The sequence below is a fragment of the Phaethon lepturus genome, unplaced genomic scaffold (assembly GCF_000687285.1).
Source record: "Phaethon lepturus isolate BGI_N335 unplaced genomic scaffold, ASM68728v1 scaffold13935, whole genome shotgun sequence".
In the NCBI taxonomy this organism is placed as follows: domain Eukaryota; kingdom Metazoa; phylum Chordata; class Aves; order Phaethontiformes; family Phaethontidae; genus Phaethon; species Phaethon lepturus.
The window spans coordinates 33,869-55,526 of NW_010541267.1; the positions used below are offsets into that span (position 1 = coordinate 33,869).

Below are 21,658 nucleotides of genomic sequence, written 5' to 3' on the forward strand. Positions count from 1 at the left end.
GCTTAATGATTCTGTGTGCCAAGTCCTCAATGTAAAATGTGGGTGGATGGACCTGCTGCAAGCTGGCAGTTTGTCCCACTGTGAGGTTCGTTACATCCCCGAGCACCACTGGTGGCCGTGTGGATTTCCTCTGGTGCTGGTCCAGTCACCCTCTTCCTCTCCGACCCAGGACAATGTCCTGTCATCACAGCTCGACGACTCTCTGCTGAAAGTGAGATGGTTTGCAGCTGGCCCACTATTTCAGTCTGGGACAGGACTGAGGAGACAGCAACACAATTGCTCAGAAGGAAATGAAACCCACCCTGGTGATGATCCTAGCCTTTAGAGCAATTTGGAGAGGGGAGAGAGAGAGACAACAGGCTCTTGATGGGAGTAAAGACAGTTCAACACACTTGCGTATGTGAGTGGGAGGCCTGACTAATATATCTACTGGTCTTTTCAGGGTCCTGGAAGAAAACCCTTGAATTGCTTTCAACTCAAGCAGAAGATTTGGTTTCCCCGTAGGAACACTATGTAGTTCCTGAAGAGTTCAACAGTGGAGGCCTGCACTTTTGGTGGTCCATTAAAGCTGTTGTGGGGTGGGAGGAGATGCAGGAACCAGACAGGTTGAGAGGTTAAACATTCAGGAGGGGTTGCTAGGCAGAATTGGGCACCCCAGAGACGAGTTTTGAAGTCCTCATGCGGGGGCAGTGTTTCAGATCCTAGTCTGAAGTTCAAAGCATTTGACTGGGACAGAGATGGAAGAGATCCACCTTGAGTGAGCAGGCTGGCAACTGTCTCAGGAAGAAGCTGCTGTCTTACAAGAGCCTCAAACCCTCACGGTGAGTTGGTTGCTAAAGTACTCTAACACAGACCGAAAACCACTCTGGGCCTTGCAGGAGAGTAGAAAGAGAGAAGATGAAAGACCTTTAATGTAGGATGATACAGATCAGATATAACAAGATAAAGTTGGAGGCAGTGAGCAATCTCTGCATTTAGGACTATTAAAAGAAAGAACTCTGATTCTAGTCTTCTCCAATGATTAGAATAATGAGATTTCAACTTCTTCAAAAATCATCTGAAGCCCCCTCCAAAACAAAGCACCCTTAGTACATGGCTCATAGCAAATTGAACTTTCTCAAAGCTTCTTTCTTCTTTATTCAAATAGCAGATTTTTGTTTAACATATGATCAGAGGGGAGCTTTTAAGAGTAAAACCTTGTGCTGCCCTCAGTGAGGGGGCAACTTCTACATTAGGAGCTCAAAATAACTTTTAACCACAAATGTCCTGTTACTTCTAAAATCTTTCAGTCTAACGTTCTGTCTTGCCTTTTACAGTCTTTTTGCACTCAGCTGTGATGGAAAAGGAAAATTAGCGTAAACAAAAGTTACTTCAAAGTCATAAGAAAGCCTTCAGGGAGAACTGCAAAAATACTGGCTTTTCCCACGCACCTTTTGTCGCAGGCTGGAATGGCCTCACACTTACCCTCCATTTCGCTTAACCAGGCAGGATCTACATTACATGCTTGAGGGCTTCTCTCCAACCAGTGGCATGGCCTCCCCCTCACCCTTTTCGGGCAGGGTGTCACATCTGAGCAGAGGGGTAGATTCTGAAGTTCAGCCTTTCCCTTACCTGCCACTGTTTTGCACTGAGAAACGTCTACCTGAGTATTGAAACTTTGCAGCTGGTTGAGATAATGAGGAACCCACAAGGAGATAAATTGCTATCACAATACCATACCGTACCAAGAATTTGTTTTTTGAGTCATTAATACTGACATAGGTTCCACTTCTGTAGAGCCAGGGGAACTTCTGAATTCTGAGGTGTACCTCATGGTTTTCAGGCAGGAGTGCCTCAGTAACACAGGACACAAATCTAGTGACTGTGGTGTAGCTCCTTTCATAGTTACTCTTCAGTAATACCATTAAGTGAGGCATCACAGTTCAAGCTCTTTTGTTGTAGTTGTTTGATTAAATTTTTCAAGCAGCCCCACATTATCACTTCAGGACTTCCAGGAACCTTCTGGCTGAGCTCAGCTGGTAGGAGTCCATCCCTTTCTCCAGCACAGCTGAGGCATGGTACTTATTACATAAAATTACTGGGAAAATTGCAGCAAAAATCCTGTATTAGTGGAAGATGCTTGCCTGTTTTAGCACCACTGAAATATTAACAGCAAGGATTCTTTGAAAAAGGTACAAGACAGCCTATGCTAGAGGTGGTGTGGATCAGGCTGGTTGGACAAGTCTGGCAGCATCCGAAGGGGAACAAAACCCTCTAGTCCTGCTGCGTGCATTTGCTGTGGGGAGTGGCATGACATCCTTCTCCTTTTCAGCCACATAGACTGAGACCTAAAAGTCCCCTTCCCGCTTGTGCTGGGAGTGGTGATGACAGGGAAGCAGGTTTTCCCTCATCTTCACAGAAGGCAGTAGGTAAAGCTTGCGTCATGTAACACCTGTACCCGTCAAAATGGAAAAAGGAAAACAACCCCTGCACACACCCAGGCTGACAGTAGTTTGCTGTGTGAACATGGACGTGAGGAACACACCCTGTTGTGGATCTAGGTGATGAAGATATCCTCAGAGACCTGGCTTGGCAGTAATGCCAGTCTTGACGTCAATGTAGCAGAAACATATTTCTTCTGGACAGGCAGAAGGAGGGTCCTGAAGGATGGGCTGCTCTGCGTGCCAGCTGCAGCAGGGCGAACCGGGCATGACCAGCACAGACAACACATCGAGTCCTGCCAGGAAGACATTATTGTCCCTCCTGAACCAGGTCAGGGTGAGGCTTAGAGGATCCTTTCCAGACTTCATGCATCACTGTGGGTTAGTGTGAACAAACCTCACTTGTGTGGGTGAGACCTTCCCTCTTGGTTGCGGGTGGGAATGACAATTCTCACCAAGGAAAACCCTTTTTCCACAAGCAGAGGGACTGGAGGCAAGCTAGACCAAACTCTATTTAGGATCAAGATCTGGGCTCTTCTCATTGGCATTCGCCTGACCCCTGAAGGAATTGGTTCTGTTTGCAAAACAAAGGGGAAATTCCTTGCCTGAAAAAAAAAAACCAAAAAACCCAAAACAATAAAACAACAAAGAAAGAGAATGAACAGTCTTCTGTTGTTTTGGCAAGTTAAACCAGCCAGCTGGAGAGAAAGGAAGATGCCAGAGCCCAGCAGAAGGTAGGGGACCACTGCCTGTGGCAGCTAATAGTCGGCTCAACTGCCTCTTGAAACCCGACTGAAAGACACCTTTGGGACTATTCACACATTTAGAATTAGGCAGAGGTCTAAATGCCTCACTAGACTGAGGCCTTCCCTGATTCAGAAGGGGCTGAAGAGTCGGTGCTGTGATGTTAAATGAAACACGGTGGTTAGCAGTGGGCGTGTTGACCCTTGTGCCTTCACTTTACACTAATGTTGAGAATTCAAGGAACAGATTGCACAAACTTCATGTAACCAACATTGCTCTGAGAAACTGATTATAGTTTTGGATTCTGGTTTTGTGTATTTCATATGAAACGGTAGCCTGCTAAATGGTTCTTGTCATTTGTGCCTTGAGAGTTAGGGCACTTAGTCCTGGCACTCGGGACTGAGCAGGGAGCAGATACTCTTGAGACAAACAGACAAAAGGTGCAGAGCAGCAGCATCTCTGCCTTGATGACTGCTAGCAGGTAGAAAGAAATATCTGGCAGGGCCAGGTGTCATTTCAGCATTTCAGCTAGTAATGGTCAGACGTACTTTGGGAGAAATTGAGTTTTGAAATAGGAAAAGGAATATTGTGCCTGTGAAGTAATGAAAGAGCAAGACTGCTGGCCCAAATAGTCCCAGCTGAGGTGTGATCCGAAGTCCAAAGACAGACTGGTGAGGTCAGTTGAATGTGGAGAGAAAGAATGCTTTGAGAGTGAGAGAAAGAAACATACCCATCAGACGGACCTCTCTGAAGGGAGGGACTATGCTGAGGCATGTTAAGATCGGTTCCTCCCTGTCCCTCTTTGTAGGAGGAAGCAGGAAGACTCAAGACTGCTTTGAGTGAGGCCACAGAGAGCAGCCATGGGGAGCTACTGCACATCCTGGTGAGGGGGTCCCTGCTAGCGTCTAGGTGGTGAGTCCTGAGATAAGTGCTAAAGCTTCAGGGTAGTGAGAGCCCACTGGGGATGAGTGATGGACGAGTGCAAATTTAGATGTCTGCCAGTCCCGGTCAACAAAGTGTGAGGAAACTGCAGTGAAGGAGAAAGTGGTTAATATTAGCACACTTTCCCAAATCTCAACAGTGGAGGCAACCAAAACATCCTGGGGAGGAGGGAGCAGGGGTAGCTATCAGTTGCCAGCTTTCTCAAGTGTGTCCTTACAGACACCCATGCTTTTTCCCCTGCAGCACATGTCTGTGCTGCACAACACAATCATAGAATCATAGGATAGTTTGGCTTGGAAGGGACCTTTAAAAGTCACCTAATCGAAGTCCCCCTGCAATTATCAGGGACAATACCATGAAGAGATGAATAAGGCCTGGGAAGGCATCAAAACCAATCTAACTTGGAGCAAGATAAATGGATTCCTTGGGGGCTGTACTACATCTGGCACGTGAGCTATCAGGCCTAGCTTTGCACTGGGTAAGGAAGATACAGAGGGACCTGGCAAAAAGTCTTGGGCTTGCTGCAGGTGGAGAAGTTTCCTTGCCAAGGCCAAGAGCCATAACCAAGTTTCTGGTTTTCCAGCTTGAAGTTCAAATCAATGCCAGAATGCCAACGTAACTGAATCTGTCCCTTTGTGCTACCAGTGCCATCTGGCAGGAGACTTACACCTGGATATCTGGGCTAGTCATCTACTGTTCTTCACTATCCAGCCTGTTGCCCTGTAGTATTATTTCAGTAGATTTAGCTGTGCTGTATGGTTCTTCAACATACCTGCCCCACAGTGATATCAGGTGCCTGTCTTAGTGTGGGCTAGATTATATTTATGGAAACAAACCCACCATCCATCAGGAATGGGATGTAAGGACATGCTTGCATTCTCTGTGCAGCACAGAGTTAATCAACAGCAGTTGCCAACTTGCTGCTCCTGTGAGGAAACAATCAGTAATGTGCCTCCTGTTACTTCTTTGGTTTCCTTTTTTTTTCTTTTTTTTTTTTTTTTACCACCTCTGTAATCACAGTGGAAAAATCAATTTGATCAAAGCACTAACCACCGGTAAGTGACTGCATGCATGAAGACCTAGATATCAAACGATAACAGCAGTTGCCCACTCTTAGAAGGGAAGTGAAAGGTGCACTATCTGCTGCAATATGAGAGAGATGTGTTAGCTGTTCACAGCAGAGGATCCTCTGTTAGCAACTTGCTCTCCCTGTCATCTGCTTGGCACAGCACCCCAATATACATTACTTTCCCTCCTAATCCACATGGAAATCCATGGGTATGCTCAAGTCTCTAACGGGACCGAGGTACCTAGCTTCTGTTGACTGCGGTAAAAGTTAAGTGCCCGATACATTTCAAGCTTATTAAAAGCAGAATGATTTAAACATGTGCTTGATTATCTCATTGATCCACATCTGACCATAGAGAGGATCTGTGATTAGGATGCAACCTCCTTCCTCCAGCAGTCTGCACAAGTGGCATCTCAGTGGTGACTGTTTAAGAACAGCGATTCCCTCTGTGCAGAAGACGTGGAAGGAGATTTTCCTCCTTGCAGAGTAATCTCTTGTGGGAGTTTTTCTCTGGGTTGCCTCAGATCATTGGTGTGGTTAGTGGTTACAGCCTGCCCTATGGTGTAGAAGTAAATGAGGGAGTCATTGTCTCATTGAAGTGGCCAGCCAACCCCTCCAATTTGTCTTTATGACTGGGAAAGTCACGGTCCATGGGCCGAAAAGCACAAGCTGCATCTTGGTCCACACAGGAGGAAAGAAATCTTTGAGCTGCATCTAGCCAGTGGCAGGTACATATTGTGCAGACACATTCAAATTTCATTCTTCCATTTCAGCATTTGTGGTTTTAGGTGGGAGCCAGGATCCCAGATGCCTTAACATTTCCATACTAAACAACCAATTGCATCATTTGGCATATAAGCACCTTTTAAACTCCATTTTTTAGCTCCTACTCAGGCCATGAAGGCCACTGCTGCGGAAAGAGAGGTGTTGGGGCATTCCATGGTGTGGGTCTCTTGTAAAAACAGTCATATAAAGAAAGTACAAGTCTAAAAAGAAATCAGGTCAATGAATTCAACATACTCAGGTTGAAATGTCAGTGCTTGGGAGTATAGACTGATGACAGGCTTTGAGAAACTACTTTGGTAGTTATTTCGATGAGACGTGAAACAGAGAGTGAATGACTGAGTGAGCAAGAAAAAAAACATTACCACAACGGGTATGGTCTGACTACAGCATCAAAAATATAGAAATTATGTCAGTGACTGCATATTTAACTCTGCTTGTCTCTTTGCCTTGTGTTCACAGCATTTCTGATACAGAAACTCACTTCTCCTCTACAGCCTACTGTAACTTACTCATACATTGGCAAGCAATTCAGCAGAACTTTCTTACAGAGGACAATTTACTTCAGAAGGCAGCAGCTATTTGGAAATACTTTGCAATATTTTGTCTTCTTTGTAGTGATACATTTAATTTTTAAAAAATTAGATCCACTTTAGCAAGAATCTGGTTTTAAGTCTTTTGGTGTAGCTGCTGTATTAAGTTTGGTCTCATAATGACATATTATATAAGTGTTGCAGTAACATGAGCTTGGTTTCACTGATTCATTGACCCAGATGGGATCAAAGAATGTTGTAATAGGTACTTCTGATATGTAAACTCCACTGGACAGGGGAGACACGGGAATGAAGCCACTTTTCTACCCCCATGACCTCAGACAGGACATTTAAAATGAAAGTAATCTCTTCCCACTGAGGAAAAGAAAACATCTGGGTGATGCACAGCTGCATGCAAAGCAATGTGCAGGTGGTGGAGAACAAGGGCCTGGGACTTCTGTTATACTTTCTTCCTTGGGATTTCAGGAACAAACATATGTTTTCTGGTCCATGTAACAGCTAGATAAGTGAAATTATGAGTGCCTGACATCTTCGTTCAGTCACCCCTCGGCAATACAAGGATTGTACCATTCTGTTCATCGCTGTAAAGGCTCATTACTTCTGGCATAACCTTAGGAGATGCTTTCACCAGAAATGGTTCTTAAAGCTCTTTAAGATAAGCAGCTGGAGGACAATAGTAGGAAACAGACCAACTACAACATAATTCAGGTGAAAGTTCTTCAATTAAAGGAGTATAACTCATAGGAAATTGTCTGCTCAAGTTGTTTCTTAAGGGAAAAAAAAGCATGATTCACATAAACCAGATTTTTCCTTCAGAATGCCTTTAGCTATACCAGAAACATTTTGATGAAAAATTGAAATGTGTTAATTGGAAAATGCTTCTGGTATGTCTTATGGGACTTGTTGTTCCTTATGAACTCCAAACCTTTTACAGTCTAGGTTTCTGTGAGACCTTAGACCGTGGAATGGCATTACTCATTGCCTGCTTACTCTATCCAAAGCTAGGAAATGTAGTCTGATTGGTAAGCTCAGACCACAAAAGAGAATAAAAGCATAAACAACCATATAATAACTCACCTGTGCATCTTGGTGCTTTTTCTAAATCGTCTTTTTTGCTATACAAACTTCCATCAAAAATCTGACAATTTTTTGTTTAAAACTTTTGTTTTCATCAACATTTTCTCCAAGAAAATAAAATATTTTTAACCAGCTTTTCTGAAGCCAGTGATTACCAATGCGAGGACACACTTACTGCTCTTTATACTCCTTTCTGGAAGCCAGGCCAGCTAGGAGCTAGGGCGGTTCTGAGAAGTGATGCTACAGTGAAGCAGAGGAGTGCTCTGAATATGACTGTGCTCCTCCTTCAGAAATTCCATGTTCAGTCTGAGAAGAAACCATCTCTGCATCTTTACCCTTTTCACATGATCAGCAAACTGTTTCCAATCAATTTTTTTATCCTCCTTCCACTTTCAAATTAAATAGCAAGTGCATCGGTGGAAGAAAACTGATGGATTGTGAGGTGTTACAAATGCAATCACATTTATTGGCCCGAGGGCATGAGCTAAACACTGATTATGCAGTCCCTTTCCTCCCCAAGTGCTCTGTTAACAACGGTTACCCATTTAACCTTCTGAGCCCTATTTCCTCCCGTGGCAAAAACCCCTGTAGAAGGCCTTAGGAGGGCTCTGTCTTCCCTAACTGGTTTGACAGACGTGATCAAATAATTGAAACACAGATGGATGCCAGTCAATGTGGGATGGATGTCAGTGCTGGCATCACGTTATTTCAGTCCCTGACACCTCATAACGCATGAGAAGAGCTGCGTCTGAGACGAGGGGGTAGATAGAATCAGGTGGGCGTGAGGCTGAAAATGTGAACAAAAAAGATAAGAGGGGAAGCAAGTGAGTGGTGCTACACAAAATGCAAAGCTGAAGAGAAATTATGAAGACAACAAGAGATGGAAATAAGAGAAATCTAGAAAAGCTGAACAAAGAAATAGGGAGAATAAAAAATTAAATACAGAAATACCAAACCCAGAAAAAGCATGTTTGACAGGAAGTGAAAAGACAGATGCAAACAAAAGAAGGAAATTTTGGAAGAATTAATGAGAAAAAATATATTGACAATATAGGATGATAATGTTAAAAAAAGATTAAATAGGTAATATAAACAACCGGAATGTAAATACATAGTTTACATTTTGTAGTCCAACAGAATGATGGAGAGACCAAAACCTCAGCTGATGGCCAGATTTTTGAATCAGATTAGACTGATCTAAATTTAACTGAATGAACATTAAAGCAAGATGGAACGGCGTGAGAGTGTGTGCTGCTTTTCTGTTAGAATTTTAAAAAAACAACATCCCGAGTCATTCCAGAAGCAGCATGTGGATTCTGGAATAACTCAGATGGTGATTTTGTTTTCCTTATCTTTAATTTTTTTTTTTCTTTAATTAGCGGTGGCAGAAAACTAACATGTGGTGAGATTTGAGAAACCACAATAACCGTATTAGCTAAACGAGAGTAGATTTCCTTTCAGGGCTCTAACATATGAACAAAAACGAACTACATGTGGGGGCTTCATTTGCATAACATGCAGATTTTCGAATAGCTATGTTTTCCACCTGCCACAGCGTGAAGGTGAAGCACAAAGCGTCTGCAAGGAAAGCTGTCTGCACTTTGTAACTGGGTCAAAAGAAAACGTGCTGAGAAGGTAAGTTGGACTAATTACCTTGTATTAACATTGGCATTCACCTATATGGTAAATTCTTCACCTTCTGAAAGACTGTTATTCACGCTTAATATTGAATATATTGCAGACTAAAAGCATGAGATACATTTAAATTAGAAAACATCTGAATAGGGAACAAGATGAGCAATAGTTTTTGTAATGGATAAGCTAAAATTCTGATTTACCTTTCTATTAACCATTAAAATTCAGATTTATCTTTCAATGACTCTCATTCCATGAAACAGTGTTGATAATATTCAGCTGCTTTACAGGCTAATGTGGTGGTATTCCAAAAGTAGGCTGTTGTCTGAGAGACGTGCTGGAAGCTGTTACTAGCAGCAGAAGCGCTTGTTTGAGTACAGACCAAAATCATCATGGGCTTGGCAGGTGATTTGAAGTCACGTCCATTTTTGTAATACAAAGGGGATTTCTACTTATTTGCTGCTTGCAAGACTGCCATGGGCTAGGTTTGTCTTTGTGTAATGAAGTTTGCTTTGCAGGACTCAGGTCCATCTCCTCCGTCCCAGAGTTACGAGAAAGAAGCTTTTAAAAGGCCCACAGTGAAATGGCCCACAGTGAAATATCAGCAAATTCCTTTACCGACATAGAACGTGCTCCTACTCTGAATCTGCTGTTTCTAACTGGTTTTGAGGCCAGGTTTCAAAATGTCAGGCGCTGTGAGCAGGAATCAGTGGTTTTTTTTCAGACAGCATTTAGACAGAAAGTGAGTTCTCTGTAAACAGCATCTAGGCTGTCATATATAGCTATGTTATTACCAAAAGTATATGCACCTCAGCTTATCAAATTTTTTTGTAAAGTATAGTAAATATAGTACAAGTAAATGTACTATTCCTCCTAACACTTGAGAGACGGGAGATTTAAAGGTGAAGCGTGTGTTTTTTTTCCAAGAAAGTCCAGAAAATACCTTAAGAGCCTCATCTGAAGCCCAAATCAAGTTAATTAGTAATTCCATTACTATATTTTGACATGCAAATAAGAGCAAGTTAGAAAAACAATACAAAAACGTGGTCAAAAAAAAGTAAAAGCCCCTATTAGCAAAGGTTAAAAGGGTGGCCTGAAAACCTGTGAAGTTTTAATGATGGAAATTGTTATGAATTATGAAATAAATAATACAGTGAGAAGTACTTCACTATTGTGATTAAGTATGTCTTGAAAGATTCGCAAGGTCTGGACACCTTGCCAGTAATCACCTCAATGTAGAAAACGAAAATACGGTGCAGTTATTTAGCACCTTCCACCACATCGTTTCTCACGCACCTTCCACTGCCTCTGAGCTGCCCCTGACGTTGGCCAACGGCTCAGGTCTCCTTGTTCGCCTCCTCAGGCCGGTTAAAACACAGGAGTCCTTCAGCAGCTGCTGCAAGTCACTAAATCTGGACTGCTTCAGAGGGTTAAGGTACATTGCTGAGCATGGTCCTACAGACCGAAGGTCCATTCAGTGCCATGTTCTGCTTCTGAAGATGGCCAGATGCAGACACCTGGGGAGAAGAACATCTACCTCACACGTCTTCTTTCGTCCTCGTAACTGGCCTTTGCCAAACCGTATTTCAAATGCCCAGCTACTTTACAGGTTTAATCATAACCTTCCCCAGATCTGTGGTGACAGGGAACAGTTCAGTCTAAACAGCAATAAGGAGGTCAAATTAATCTGATAGTGAGCCTGTTGGAGCTATGTGAGTAGTCACAATCCAGTTAGATTTCACGCTTTTTTTGCTTTGTATGCATCAGTGAAGACTGCTTTTCAGCAGGGACAACCAAAACATGCACGCACTGTGTCTGCATACGCACACTCGTGTAGGAGAAACCGAGACTCGCGTTTCAGGGGTTTTAAGTATCTCTGTGTTGTTCCACGCCAATATGTTGGGATTTTGTCATAGCTGAGGTCAAGGTCTTGGATCCTATGAAAATCAGCTACTGAGAAAATGAAATATGCCTGCTCAGATGATTATGAACCGTTACAACATGATACTTTAAACCTACCAAGTCATATTTTGACACTCTGCAGCGTTTTTTTTCCTTCACTGGGTATGGTTAGTGGAAAGCAGCGCCGCACTCAAGCTGTTAGGGAGCCACTGCTATTGTGATACGCTCAGTTTTGAAAAAAAGATGAGCGTGGCATCGATCATCCTCCATTTCTTTAGGTCCAGCATTCTGTTTATTTAATCATATCTTACAAGGCTGCCTGTATTAATGCCATCTGGCGCCTCTAATGAGATCACAAGCTGCAACTGAATGTTCACACACAATTTCTAAAATAAGTAAGAAGTTTGAAGGGGTTTTTTGTTAGTCGTTTTTTTTTTTTTCACTGTTAATGCAAACATCTAAGTTGTCATCAGAAACTAAGGTCTGGAAAAGAAACGTTTATAGCTTTTAAAACTCAGGAATCATAAAATGAAATGCTCATCTGCATGACATTAGGTGCACCCTCTGCAAAATATATTCAGGATGTGTTCTGCACACAGTGACAATTAACATCCTGCTTTTTATAATTCTAATGCTAGATTGATTATTTAAAAAAATAATATAATTTTGTAAGTAAGTAGCTCATTTAGTAAATTACTTGCCTTCAGCTTGCATGTTTCCAGCACAGATAAGGTTAAATATTTTCCTTCACATAAAAAAGCAGGTTATCGTTATTGCTTGTCAGGAGGAAGTGGTGATTATTTCAATTGAACTCTGTACCTTTAACTAATGCTGTTATTTCTTGTTTTTCGAATTAAAGTGTACTCCTGTTGAGGCTGATGGTAAATGCACTTGAGTCAGCCACAAAAGAATGTAACAGAATCACACATCCTCTTTCACCTGATCTTCAGACAGTTTTCAAATCTGGTAAGTACTAAAATAAAATAGGTAATCTATAATGTGTGTATGTATGTGTGATGAATGTATTGAACCGAACATGTAAGTAGGAGTGTACTTAAAATGGTGTGCAATGCTTAAAAAATACTTACGGATTTCCTCCAAGTACTCGGCATTATTTTCCTTATAGAAATCTGTCTTTTTCCTTAGGTCTTTCTTATCCATTGTCTTTTGCTTGCATATTTCAGGTAATGTATTAGTATTTAAGATTGTAGTTTAGTCTTACTTTTGAGTACTCACATAGTGCTTTCATAGGGAAAAGAAATGTGATAATGTGGATAAAGTAGAAAAATAGCTAAAAAATGCAAGGCTTATATATTTAATATTCAGAACATAATTATGTTTGTGTGTACAGCCATAGACATGGGCCCATATATAGTATATAAACAATGCTAGAACACCCATCCAACCTGTTATATACATGGAAATAAATTTTTATAATCACTTAATACATCAATGCTAAATAAATCCATAAATATGCAGATTATAAATTATGAAGGTGCCTGTTGAAAGACTGTTAGGAAGATTTACATTGAAAAGAACACTGTTTATAGGAGTTCTGATTCAACGTCCTTTGCAGCCAGTGCACCTTCTTAATAACTTCAGCGAACGCTGTTTCAGATTCAGAAAAGGAAATCAACTTGAGAGATTTAAATCAGGTCCTAAATCTGATCTCTGCAATTCTGGTTTCAGTCTGAGTCCTTCTCTACTACTGTTGTGCCAACCATCCTCAAGAAGGTTTTGCTGGACAGTGGAAGTCCTTTTCTGAATAAATGTGTGGCTGGTGGTGCCGTTCTGAATCCCTGTAGCATCAGAGGGAGTACGCAACTCTCCCATGATGAGTAGTTGTTGCTCCTTACAGGCCTTCTGCTGAGTTCTTCTGAGGACTAGAGCACCCTTCTTCAGTGCTAATCTGAAGAGATCTCCTTTCTTAGCCCTCCTTGCAGGCTGTAGGAAACACTCGTGCTCCCGTTCTTCTAAATGCCTTCACCTTGTCTTCTTACTTCTACACGTTATACTCATGTTTGAGAGTGGCTTTGGCTAAGTGGAATGAAGAGTGACTCTTTTATAGAGGATATATGCTGTGAGGCTCTCTTCATATATATTAACCATGTTATGTCCTAGAAAGATATAAATGGCAGATACCTAGAAAGGTATTTTTTTTGCGACAATAAAATAACAGTTTCTGAAATAATAACCTAGACAGGTACCCCATTAGTGCTGTCTAACTGAAGAGTTACTGTAGTTGCAGCCAAGCGCAAAGGGTATCAGACACACCAAGCAAGGGCATGAGTTCTGGTGGGCTGGGGTCAGAGAAGGGTAAAGCAGCAGATGGACATTAGAGTTGCTCAAAGCTGGTCTAGGGGACCACAGCCCCAGGTGAACTGTACAACTTCCCTGCCTGCCTTATACATCTTTGCGCTTCTGAGAGACACTCTAAATTGTTTAAAGCTTCCTTCAGAAGGTGTTCAAGCAGTTTCAGGCTGTCATTTTCCTGCAGCTTCTAAAAATCAGCTTTGAAAAGCCAGCAGAGGAAACTGAAGAGGTGATTAAAGATTTATTTAAAGGTCAGGAAAGCCAGAGAAGCTGTGATGCTTAAGCAACATGACACAATATGGGTCTTAACCCATCTGCAGTCCTCTGTCATGAGCCAGCCTCCCCACATGAGTCAGAGAGTTTCATCCTCATTATGCTTTTGGAGAGTGTTCAGTCTTTTCCCTCCCCCAACTTCCCAGTTATATCTGGAGTGCATCTACCCCACTTTTACAGATTATCTGTCTCTCTTTTTCAGAATTCAGGTAATTCCCAAACAGGAGGGATTTTTTTATCTAGACTTAAAGTTGACCCATGGGAACTTTCTAATTAGCGACACAACTGCCAAAAAGCGGAGAAACTCTAGACGGAACTGCCATTCACAGCCTTAGCAAATGCGAGACCTCATGTCGTCCAGTGCACCAGCAATTATTTAGCAGTAATTACAGGGACTAATAATGCAGAGCAGCTAAGGGAAAGAAGAGGAGGGCTGAGCTTATGCAGGGGAATGCTGAGGAACTAAAGCTACTGCCCGCGGGGTTCCTGTGTGAGGTTAAACAAGTCATTGAAGCCCAGCTTTCCGCGTGTGGCCGCCAGTGGCATGTTCCCCATTTTCTCTCTCTGTGACTTTAGACTGTAGTCTGATTTGGAGAAGTCTGAGCCTGGCTGCAACCAGAGTCAATAAATTTAATCCTTTACAGAACTGAAGTCCTTCACAATGCCAAGCACTCTTAAAAATGATGTTGGGGGGGACAGGTGTCTCAAACTGAACACCCCAAGTGGATACTTCCTGTAATGACTCGGTGTTCAGGTTCTTTCCCTGTAAAATAAAGGTAATAATACCTCCTCACCACAGGGTGTTGTGCAAATTAATTACTATTTGTAAAATACTTAGGTATCACAGTGCAGTATGTGACACAAAGATCTGCACACTGAACAAAGAAAGACAAAACAACACTAGTGCTCAGTCTGTTCACATGTTGTATATTCTCCTTTACACTATTAGAAGCAATTACCCTGGTACTCTTAATTTACTAGTGTAATAAAAAAGGGTGAGTAATGTGATATTAAAAGTGCTGAGATAAAATGATAAAATGCCAGAGTGAAAAAAAAAAGTTAGTGTGCTGCATTACTATTATGGAGTATACTAAGGTAGGGTTGTTTATTTGCTCCATATGTCCCTCAATATACTGCTTGCCATTGTTGTACAGAATTTCTGAAAGTAAAATTTCGTTTACTCTAATTTCTTGTGGTGCAAAGTCAATGTGAAGCAGGTCACAAATTCTTGTATATTGTTCATTAGCTCTATGAATAAACTTTCTGTATGTAAGATTGTGCTCTTAATGGTACTGATACAAACCATCCACTTCTCATAACTACACATTGTGCTGCAGAAATGTGTGATTTGTTGAGATGCTCTTGTGTATTGTTGATATAATTGAAGTGATGAGATTCTCTTTGAATGAATTTATTTCCAGTTGTGTTTTTGTACTTGTTCACATTTCTTGTGCTGATTTCCCAATCCAGTCTACTTTATTTTCTTTTCAGAAATCCTTGGGAAAGTATTTTGAAGTTCTTCTCAACATACTTTTCTTTCTGAGAAGTGTACTGCCAAAATGAATTTTGTAAGTACTGAATTGATAAACTGTATTAGTACATCAATAAAGCAATGAATCTGAAAGTCCCAGCTCTTTAAGGCTGCTGGCCCAAATGCCCTAATCCCAGGAGTCGTTAGCTGAAGAGGTGTTTCTGACAGCAGAGTTCACTATCAAAGCACACTGTTTATTGGATTTGCACTCTTCTAATGTAACTACAGGTTTGGTGTTTGTGGTGCAGTTAACTGTGTCTCAGGTTAGCCACCCTGGATTGCCTGTCTAGCTGAGTGGAGAGAATTAGTTGCTTTTGGGCTTGATTCATTCAAGCTACATTAGTATGAAATGTATAAATGTTAGAGAGGCCCTGTACTCTTCCCTTGATGGCAAAGGAAGTCTAGACCCCTACTTCAAATTCAGATGTTTACACTGTAGAGTCTTCTGTGACAGCAGAGTAATCCTTTCTGCATAATGTACTTAAAGATGGAATTTCTTGGGCTAGCCAAAAAGATTATCTCCATATTCATATTTTAATTAAGATTTTATGAAATTCCCTAGTTAGTTTTTACAAGTCTCCTCTGTAGTGTTAAATGCATTTGTAATTGGGGTGTGTGGTTGGTGAAAACAGTGTAAAACACGTGGCATTGGAGGAAAAAATAGTGATGTGGGCTATCCTCAGATGAGTTTGATACAGGTTTGAAGCTGAGACATGGGAAGGACGGGACAGAAGTATTACAGTAATCATAAAGGAAATGTCACTTCCATTTCAAATCAGCAAACCATACAATACTTGTATACTAATTTTTGAAAGATTTCCAGAATACCTTGTATTTTTATGGCTTTGTTATTTATCATCTTTCTGCTATACAGAAATTAGAGGTTGACAGCTATGTGTTAACTGGTGATCTTCTTTTTTACAGACAGAGCCTTGTACCACAGATGATCCATACTATTCTGACCATGCTTCTCTAATTATACAACCTTGTTCTAAGTTGGAAGTCAGGAACTTCACAAAAGTATTTCTGCCAGTTGCCTATTCGTTGATTTGTATCATCGGCCTAGTTGGTAACATCTTTGTAGTGATGACCTTTGCTTTATATGAAAGAACCAAGTCCATGACAGACGTGTACCTCTTCAACATGGCCATAGCAGACATACTGTTTGTTCTCACTCTCCCACTGTGGGCAGTAAATTATGCTGCTGACAAATGGATTTTTGGTGATTTCATTTGCAAAATGACCAGAGGTATCTATGCAATCAACTTCAGCTGTGGCATGCTGCTTTTGGCCTTTATCAGCGTCGACCGGTACATTGCTATCGTACAGGCAACAAAGTCATTTAAACTCAGGGCAAGAACGCTTGCTTACAGTAAACTCATTTGTTTGGTTGTGTGGGTATCATCAATTTTAATCTCCAGTTCCTCTTTCCTATACAGTGAAAGTTACAGCTTCTCCACCAATGAAACCAAAGAGATTTGTGATCACAGATTTGACAGTATGTCTGAAAGCACGATGCTGAAATCACTGCTGCTGTGTCTACAAGTTGGATTTGGATTTTTTATACCTTTCATATTCATGATTTTTTGTTATACGTTCATTGTCAAATCCTTGCAGCAAGCTCAGAATTCCAAAAGAAACAAAGCAATCCGTGTGATCGTATTAATTGTAGCTGTTTTCCTAGTTTGCCAGGTACCTTATAACATTGTTCTTCTTGTGATAGCCGTAAATATGGGCAAGATAGACAAATCTTGTGACAATGACAAGATAGTGACCTATGCAAAATATACCACTGAAGCCATAGCGTTTTTACACTGTTGCGTGAACCCTGTGCTCTATGCATTTATTGGAGTGAAGTTCCGAAGTTATTTTGTGAAGATAATGAAGGACCTATGGTGCATGAGATACAAGAAATATAATAAACGTAGTTCAAGGACAAACTCTGATATTTATCATTCAAGACAGACTAGTGAAATTCTAACTGACAATGGATCTTCTTTTACTATTTAATAGAATTTGAACAACATTATTACTGAAGGACTCTTCTCACCGAGCAACCTAAACCAGTGTCACTGCCTGTGACAGCAAGTCATTTGGAGTCTCTGCACAATCTACAACTCCTTTCAGGAAAAGAATTAAGATACAAGAATAACACTGTCCTGTGGAAAACTGAAACCTTATTCACCTCTCTCAACATTCACACTCTTCTAAAGTGCGCTCTCTTAGAATTATCACGAAAGTGGAGTTGATAGAGAAACTCTCCTTGTTTTCTAAGGAAAAATTGCTTCTCTTCTGTCCTACATCGCTGAAATATCCCAAAAGTAGTAACTGAGTAAATGAATCAAGTCATGTCCAGGCTCATTCTACTTACATTTATGTTGTTTCTGTTAATTACTTCCACCTGGAAATCCTATTTAAGTGTAGGTCTTCACTGTGCTTTTGTTACAGACAGGTCACACTGTGACAATACTAACCTAAAGAGGTGGCATTTTGAGCAAAGCATGGCAAGGAAAGTGAACAGGGAAATGAAGAAACAGACTCAAGGCTGCTGACATACCTGGGCTTAGGCGTTAGGTCTCATAAATCTTTGCCCAGTTCTACTCTCCACCTGCTCATCGGGATTTGCTTACGCCAAGGCTGAGGCTGGTCAAAGTCAACAGTGACATGTTCACTGAAGAGAATAATAGAAATAAAGAAAATTATTAATTAAAGAAAGGTCTTCTGGCACCTCTTGAGATTATCTGCTAAGCAGAGAATGGAGCTTTGCTTCAGAGATTCTTCTCTTTTGGCACAGGATTCAGATGCTGGAATCCATCAAAGCTGATAATCTGGTGAACCTCTCTTTGTGAAAAGTTGTTTCTTTCTAGCTAAAATTCACACTCCACTTTTTAAAAGGTGACAAACTGTACAGAGTTGCAATTATTCCAACGATTTTTGTTGGAACTTGGTGAGTGATAAAACATGATACATTTCTTGGTATTTAGCTACCATTAGCAACGCCTCCTTAAGAATGGATTTACTAGCACAAATATGCATATATGAATTTTACTTTATTAGCTTCAGAAATTATTAAGGACTATATGTAAAAATAAGACCAGAATCTGACTTAATTCAGTCAGAATTTTTACTGAGTCAGCATTTGAATCATTATGAATATAGGAATATTTATAATAAACGCAATTAGTTTTACCCAGCCATGACTTTTCATCAAATCATTAATGGATCCTCTGCTCATTGAGCTAACTTCACCACACTGTAGCAGTCATGGTGGGATGGCAAGGTAGACAGGAGCAGGAGCTGGAGGGCAGAGGGGTAGGATGGAGGAGGGACAAGGACCACCACTGTTTGCAGTCTGCTGAAGTACCTACCAGTCCTCTGCAGCTCTGCTACAATGGGAGCATAAGCCATGACGGTGTCTTGATTTGCTGTTGAGTGGGAAATTATACTCCCACGGCTGTGTAAATTAAAGCAATTTGTAGCTTGCTGTTTACCTTGGTTGGGTTTTTTTAAAAGTTCATGGCTGAAAAGACAGCGGAGCTTGGATCACTAACCACATCATTCAGTGGCAATACAAAGGACCAAGAAGGACCGTGCTGGAGCTGAAGATCCCTTGAAGAAGAGCATTGATATCGCACAACATTAAACTAGTACTGCCTTGGCTGGTGCGTTACATCCTTGTTTACAGTGCTGTGTGAGGTTTTTAAATATCAGTGCCAGATGTGATAAAGACTGTATATACTTATCATGACTGAATAGCAACTTAGGCAAGAATATGATACAAAATTACGTAAACGCAGATGCATGCATTTGCTGTATATAGTACTGATGATTTTCTGGAAAAGAATTCAACAAATAAAAAATGTAACAAAAGGAAAAAAAATCCCCTCAGATCTGAGAGTTTCTTGCTACATGTATTGCCTTGAAACATTCTTTTATTCATAGAATCATAGAATCGTTTGGGTTGGAAAAGACCTTTAAGATCATCAAGTCCAACCGTTAACCTAGCACTGCCAAATCCAGCACTAAACCATGTCTCTAAGTGCCTCATCGACATGTCTTTTAAATACCTCCAGGAATGATGATTCAACCACTTCCCTGAGTAGCCTGTTCCAATGCATGAAAACCCTTTCCATAAAGCAATTTTTCCTAATATCCAATCTAATCCTCCCCTGGCGCAACTTGAGGCCATTTCCTCTTGTCCCACAGCATGTTATTTGGGAGGAGACCGTCACCCACCTTGTTACAATGTCCTTTCAGTTGTAGAGCGCGATAAGGTCTCCCCTCAGCCTCCTTTTCTCCAGACTAAACAACCCCAGTTCCCTCAGCCGCTCCTCATAAAACTTGTGCTCCAGACCCCTCACCAGCTCCATTGCCCTTCTCTGGACACACTCCAGCACCTCAATGTCTGTCTTGCAGCGAGGGGCCCAAAACTGAACACAGGATTCAAGCTGTGGCCTCACCAGTGCCGAGTACAGGGGCACAATCACTTCCCTACTGCTGCTGGCCACACTGGTTCTGACACAGGCCAGGACGCTGTTGGCCTTCTTGGCCACCTGGGCACACTGCCGGCTCATGTTCAGCCGGCTGTCAACCAGCACCCCCAGGTCCCTTTCTGCCGGGCAGCTCTCCAGCCACTCCTCCCCAAGCCTGTAGCGTTGCCTGGGGTTGTTGTGGCCAAAGTGCAGGACCCTGCACTTGGCCTTATTGAACCTCATACAGTTGACCTCGGCCTATTGATCCAGCCTGTCCAGATCCCTCTGCAGAGCCCTCCTACCCTCCAGCAGATCAACACTCCCACCCAACTTGGTGTCATCTGCAAACTTACTGAGGGAGCACTCGATCCCCTTGTGCAGATCGTTGATAAAGATATTAAACAAAACTGGCCCCAGTACGAGCCCTGGGGAGCACCGCTTGTGACTGGTTGATACTGAAATGTAGAAAACGTATCGAGCTGTTTCCTGATTCTCATGGGTGAGAAGTGTTGCTGAGGGAAAGGGAACATGGTGCATGTGTGGGACTGAAACAGTGCTTGGGGTATGAACTGTGCTGATGTCAAGGCCTTGCTAAAAGTCACGGTTGAGGTACAGCTGAAATCTCGATTGCCATGAATGACCGCCCTGTCTCTGGGAGAAATGGGTGAAAGGTAGGATGGGCTCTCATAAGGCTGCTGAGCGGATAGAACTGTCACTCCAATCCACAAGGTTCTGGCTTTCTTACTCAAATTTTGAGGGCAACTACAGAATGGAAGCACAGGTAGTTAAAAATTTAATTTACATACAATACATTCTTACTATTTTCTGTGAAATCTACCATAAGGTAAAAGAGCAAGACCAGTTCAGATTGAAAGCAGTGTAGGAGGAGAACCCGTCTGCTCAATGTTCAGCAGTAGTTGGCTGTAGTGGCAGGTTGGCCAGCAGATGTTGCTGATGGGCTCTCAGATATTCTGTCTTTCCCTTGGTGGCCATGTCAGCAGAACTGGCAGGTGATCTGGGGTTGGTGTTGGGGGTTCAGGGCATAAGGAGAGCACAGATTTATAGGAACTTGGGTGTTACTTTCACTGCTTATGGAATAATTTTTCAGAATTTGCTATGGATGCTGCTTTTTATAATTATTTTCATGTTGTGGTAGCTGTGCAGTACACTGCATAGCAAATACATGGTGAAATTTTCTTTTTTGTTGTATGTATTCCATCTGTTATTTTTGAAGAGAAAAGACTTGTTTTATATAAGTCCTCATTTCCCACCCTGTTTAAAGAGGGAAGAACGCATACTGTGTTGTGTCATGTTGTACAACAGAACAGGTGGCTGACAAGCCTCCAGAAGACAATTCATATCTTCCTCTAGCGGGGGGGCTGGGTTGTCCTATTGGCTGCATGTTCAAGGTCTCTTCTTGTTAGTGGGTTCCATTCTGTTTTTGGTGGCTCTGTGGCGGCCCTGCTTGACACTTCCCATTCAAGCAGTTCAGAAGGAGGTAGGTCATCAGTGCGCAGTGTTAAATAAAGGCATAATATCTCAGTGCAGACAGCCTAAAGCTGAGTCTGTTTTCTGACATATACCATCTTGAAAATAGACCTAATTTATCAATCGTCTCCCCATAGAAAGTGGCAATTTGCTTCCCATGGTACTTAAATTTCATGTGCTAACTTTTCTATGTATATATTAATTTTCTTAGAATAGCGCTCACTGTTAGCTGGTGTACCTGCCAGAGAGTCACAGTGGACAGAGGAGATCAAAGTCATTTGGACCTTGCTACTAACAAGGAAAGGCAGAGGAAAGAAGGTGAAAATTATATGCAAAGATAGATAACAGCTGGAGATGATGAATGGAAACTGAAGAGAAACAGAAAAAAACAGTCTAGAAAGGAATATTTTTGTGATGGAAGGTTATTGATAATCACAGAATCACAGAATCACAGA

General features: G+C 41.7%; 1 protein-coding gene across 1 annotated transcript; it reads left to right on the forward strand.

Moving 5' to 3' along the window:
• The first annotated feature begins 46 nt into the window (after nucleotides 1-46).
• Nucleotides 47-17,253, forward strand: CCR6 (chemokine (C-C motif) receptor 6). The gene is made up of 2 exons (XM_010287688.1): nucleotides 47-211; nucleotides 16,168-17,253. The coding sequence occupies exons 1-2, from the start codon at nucleotides 47-49 to the stop codon at nucleotides 17,251-17,253; spliced, it is 1,251 nt and encodes a 416-aa protein (XP_010285990.1).
• The last annotated feature ends 4,405 nt before the right edge of the window (nucleotides 17,254-21,658 follow it).

Excerpts from the sequence above, each read along its gene's own strand:
- CCR6 (XM_010287688.1), top strand. The coding sequence starts at position 47 with ATGGACCTGCTGCAAGCTGGCAGTTTGTCCCACTGTGAGGTTCGTTAC. Across the intron at positions 212-16,167 it reads TCGACGACTCTCTGCTGAAA|ACAGAGCCTTGTACCACAGA; the intron begins GTGAGATGGTTT and ends TCTTTTTTACAG.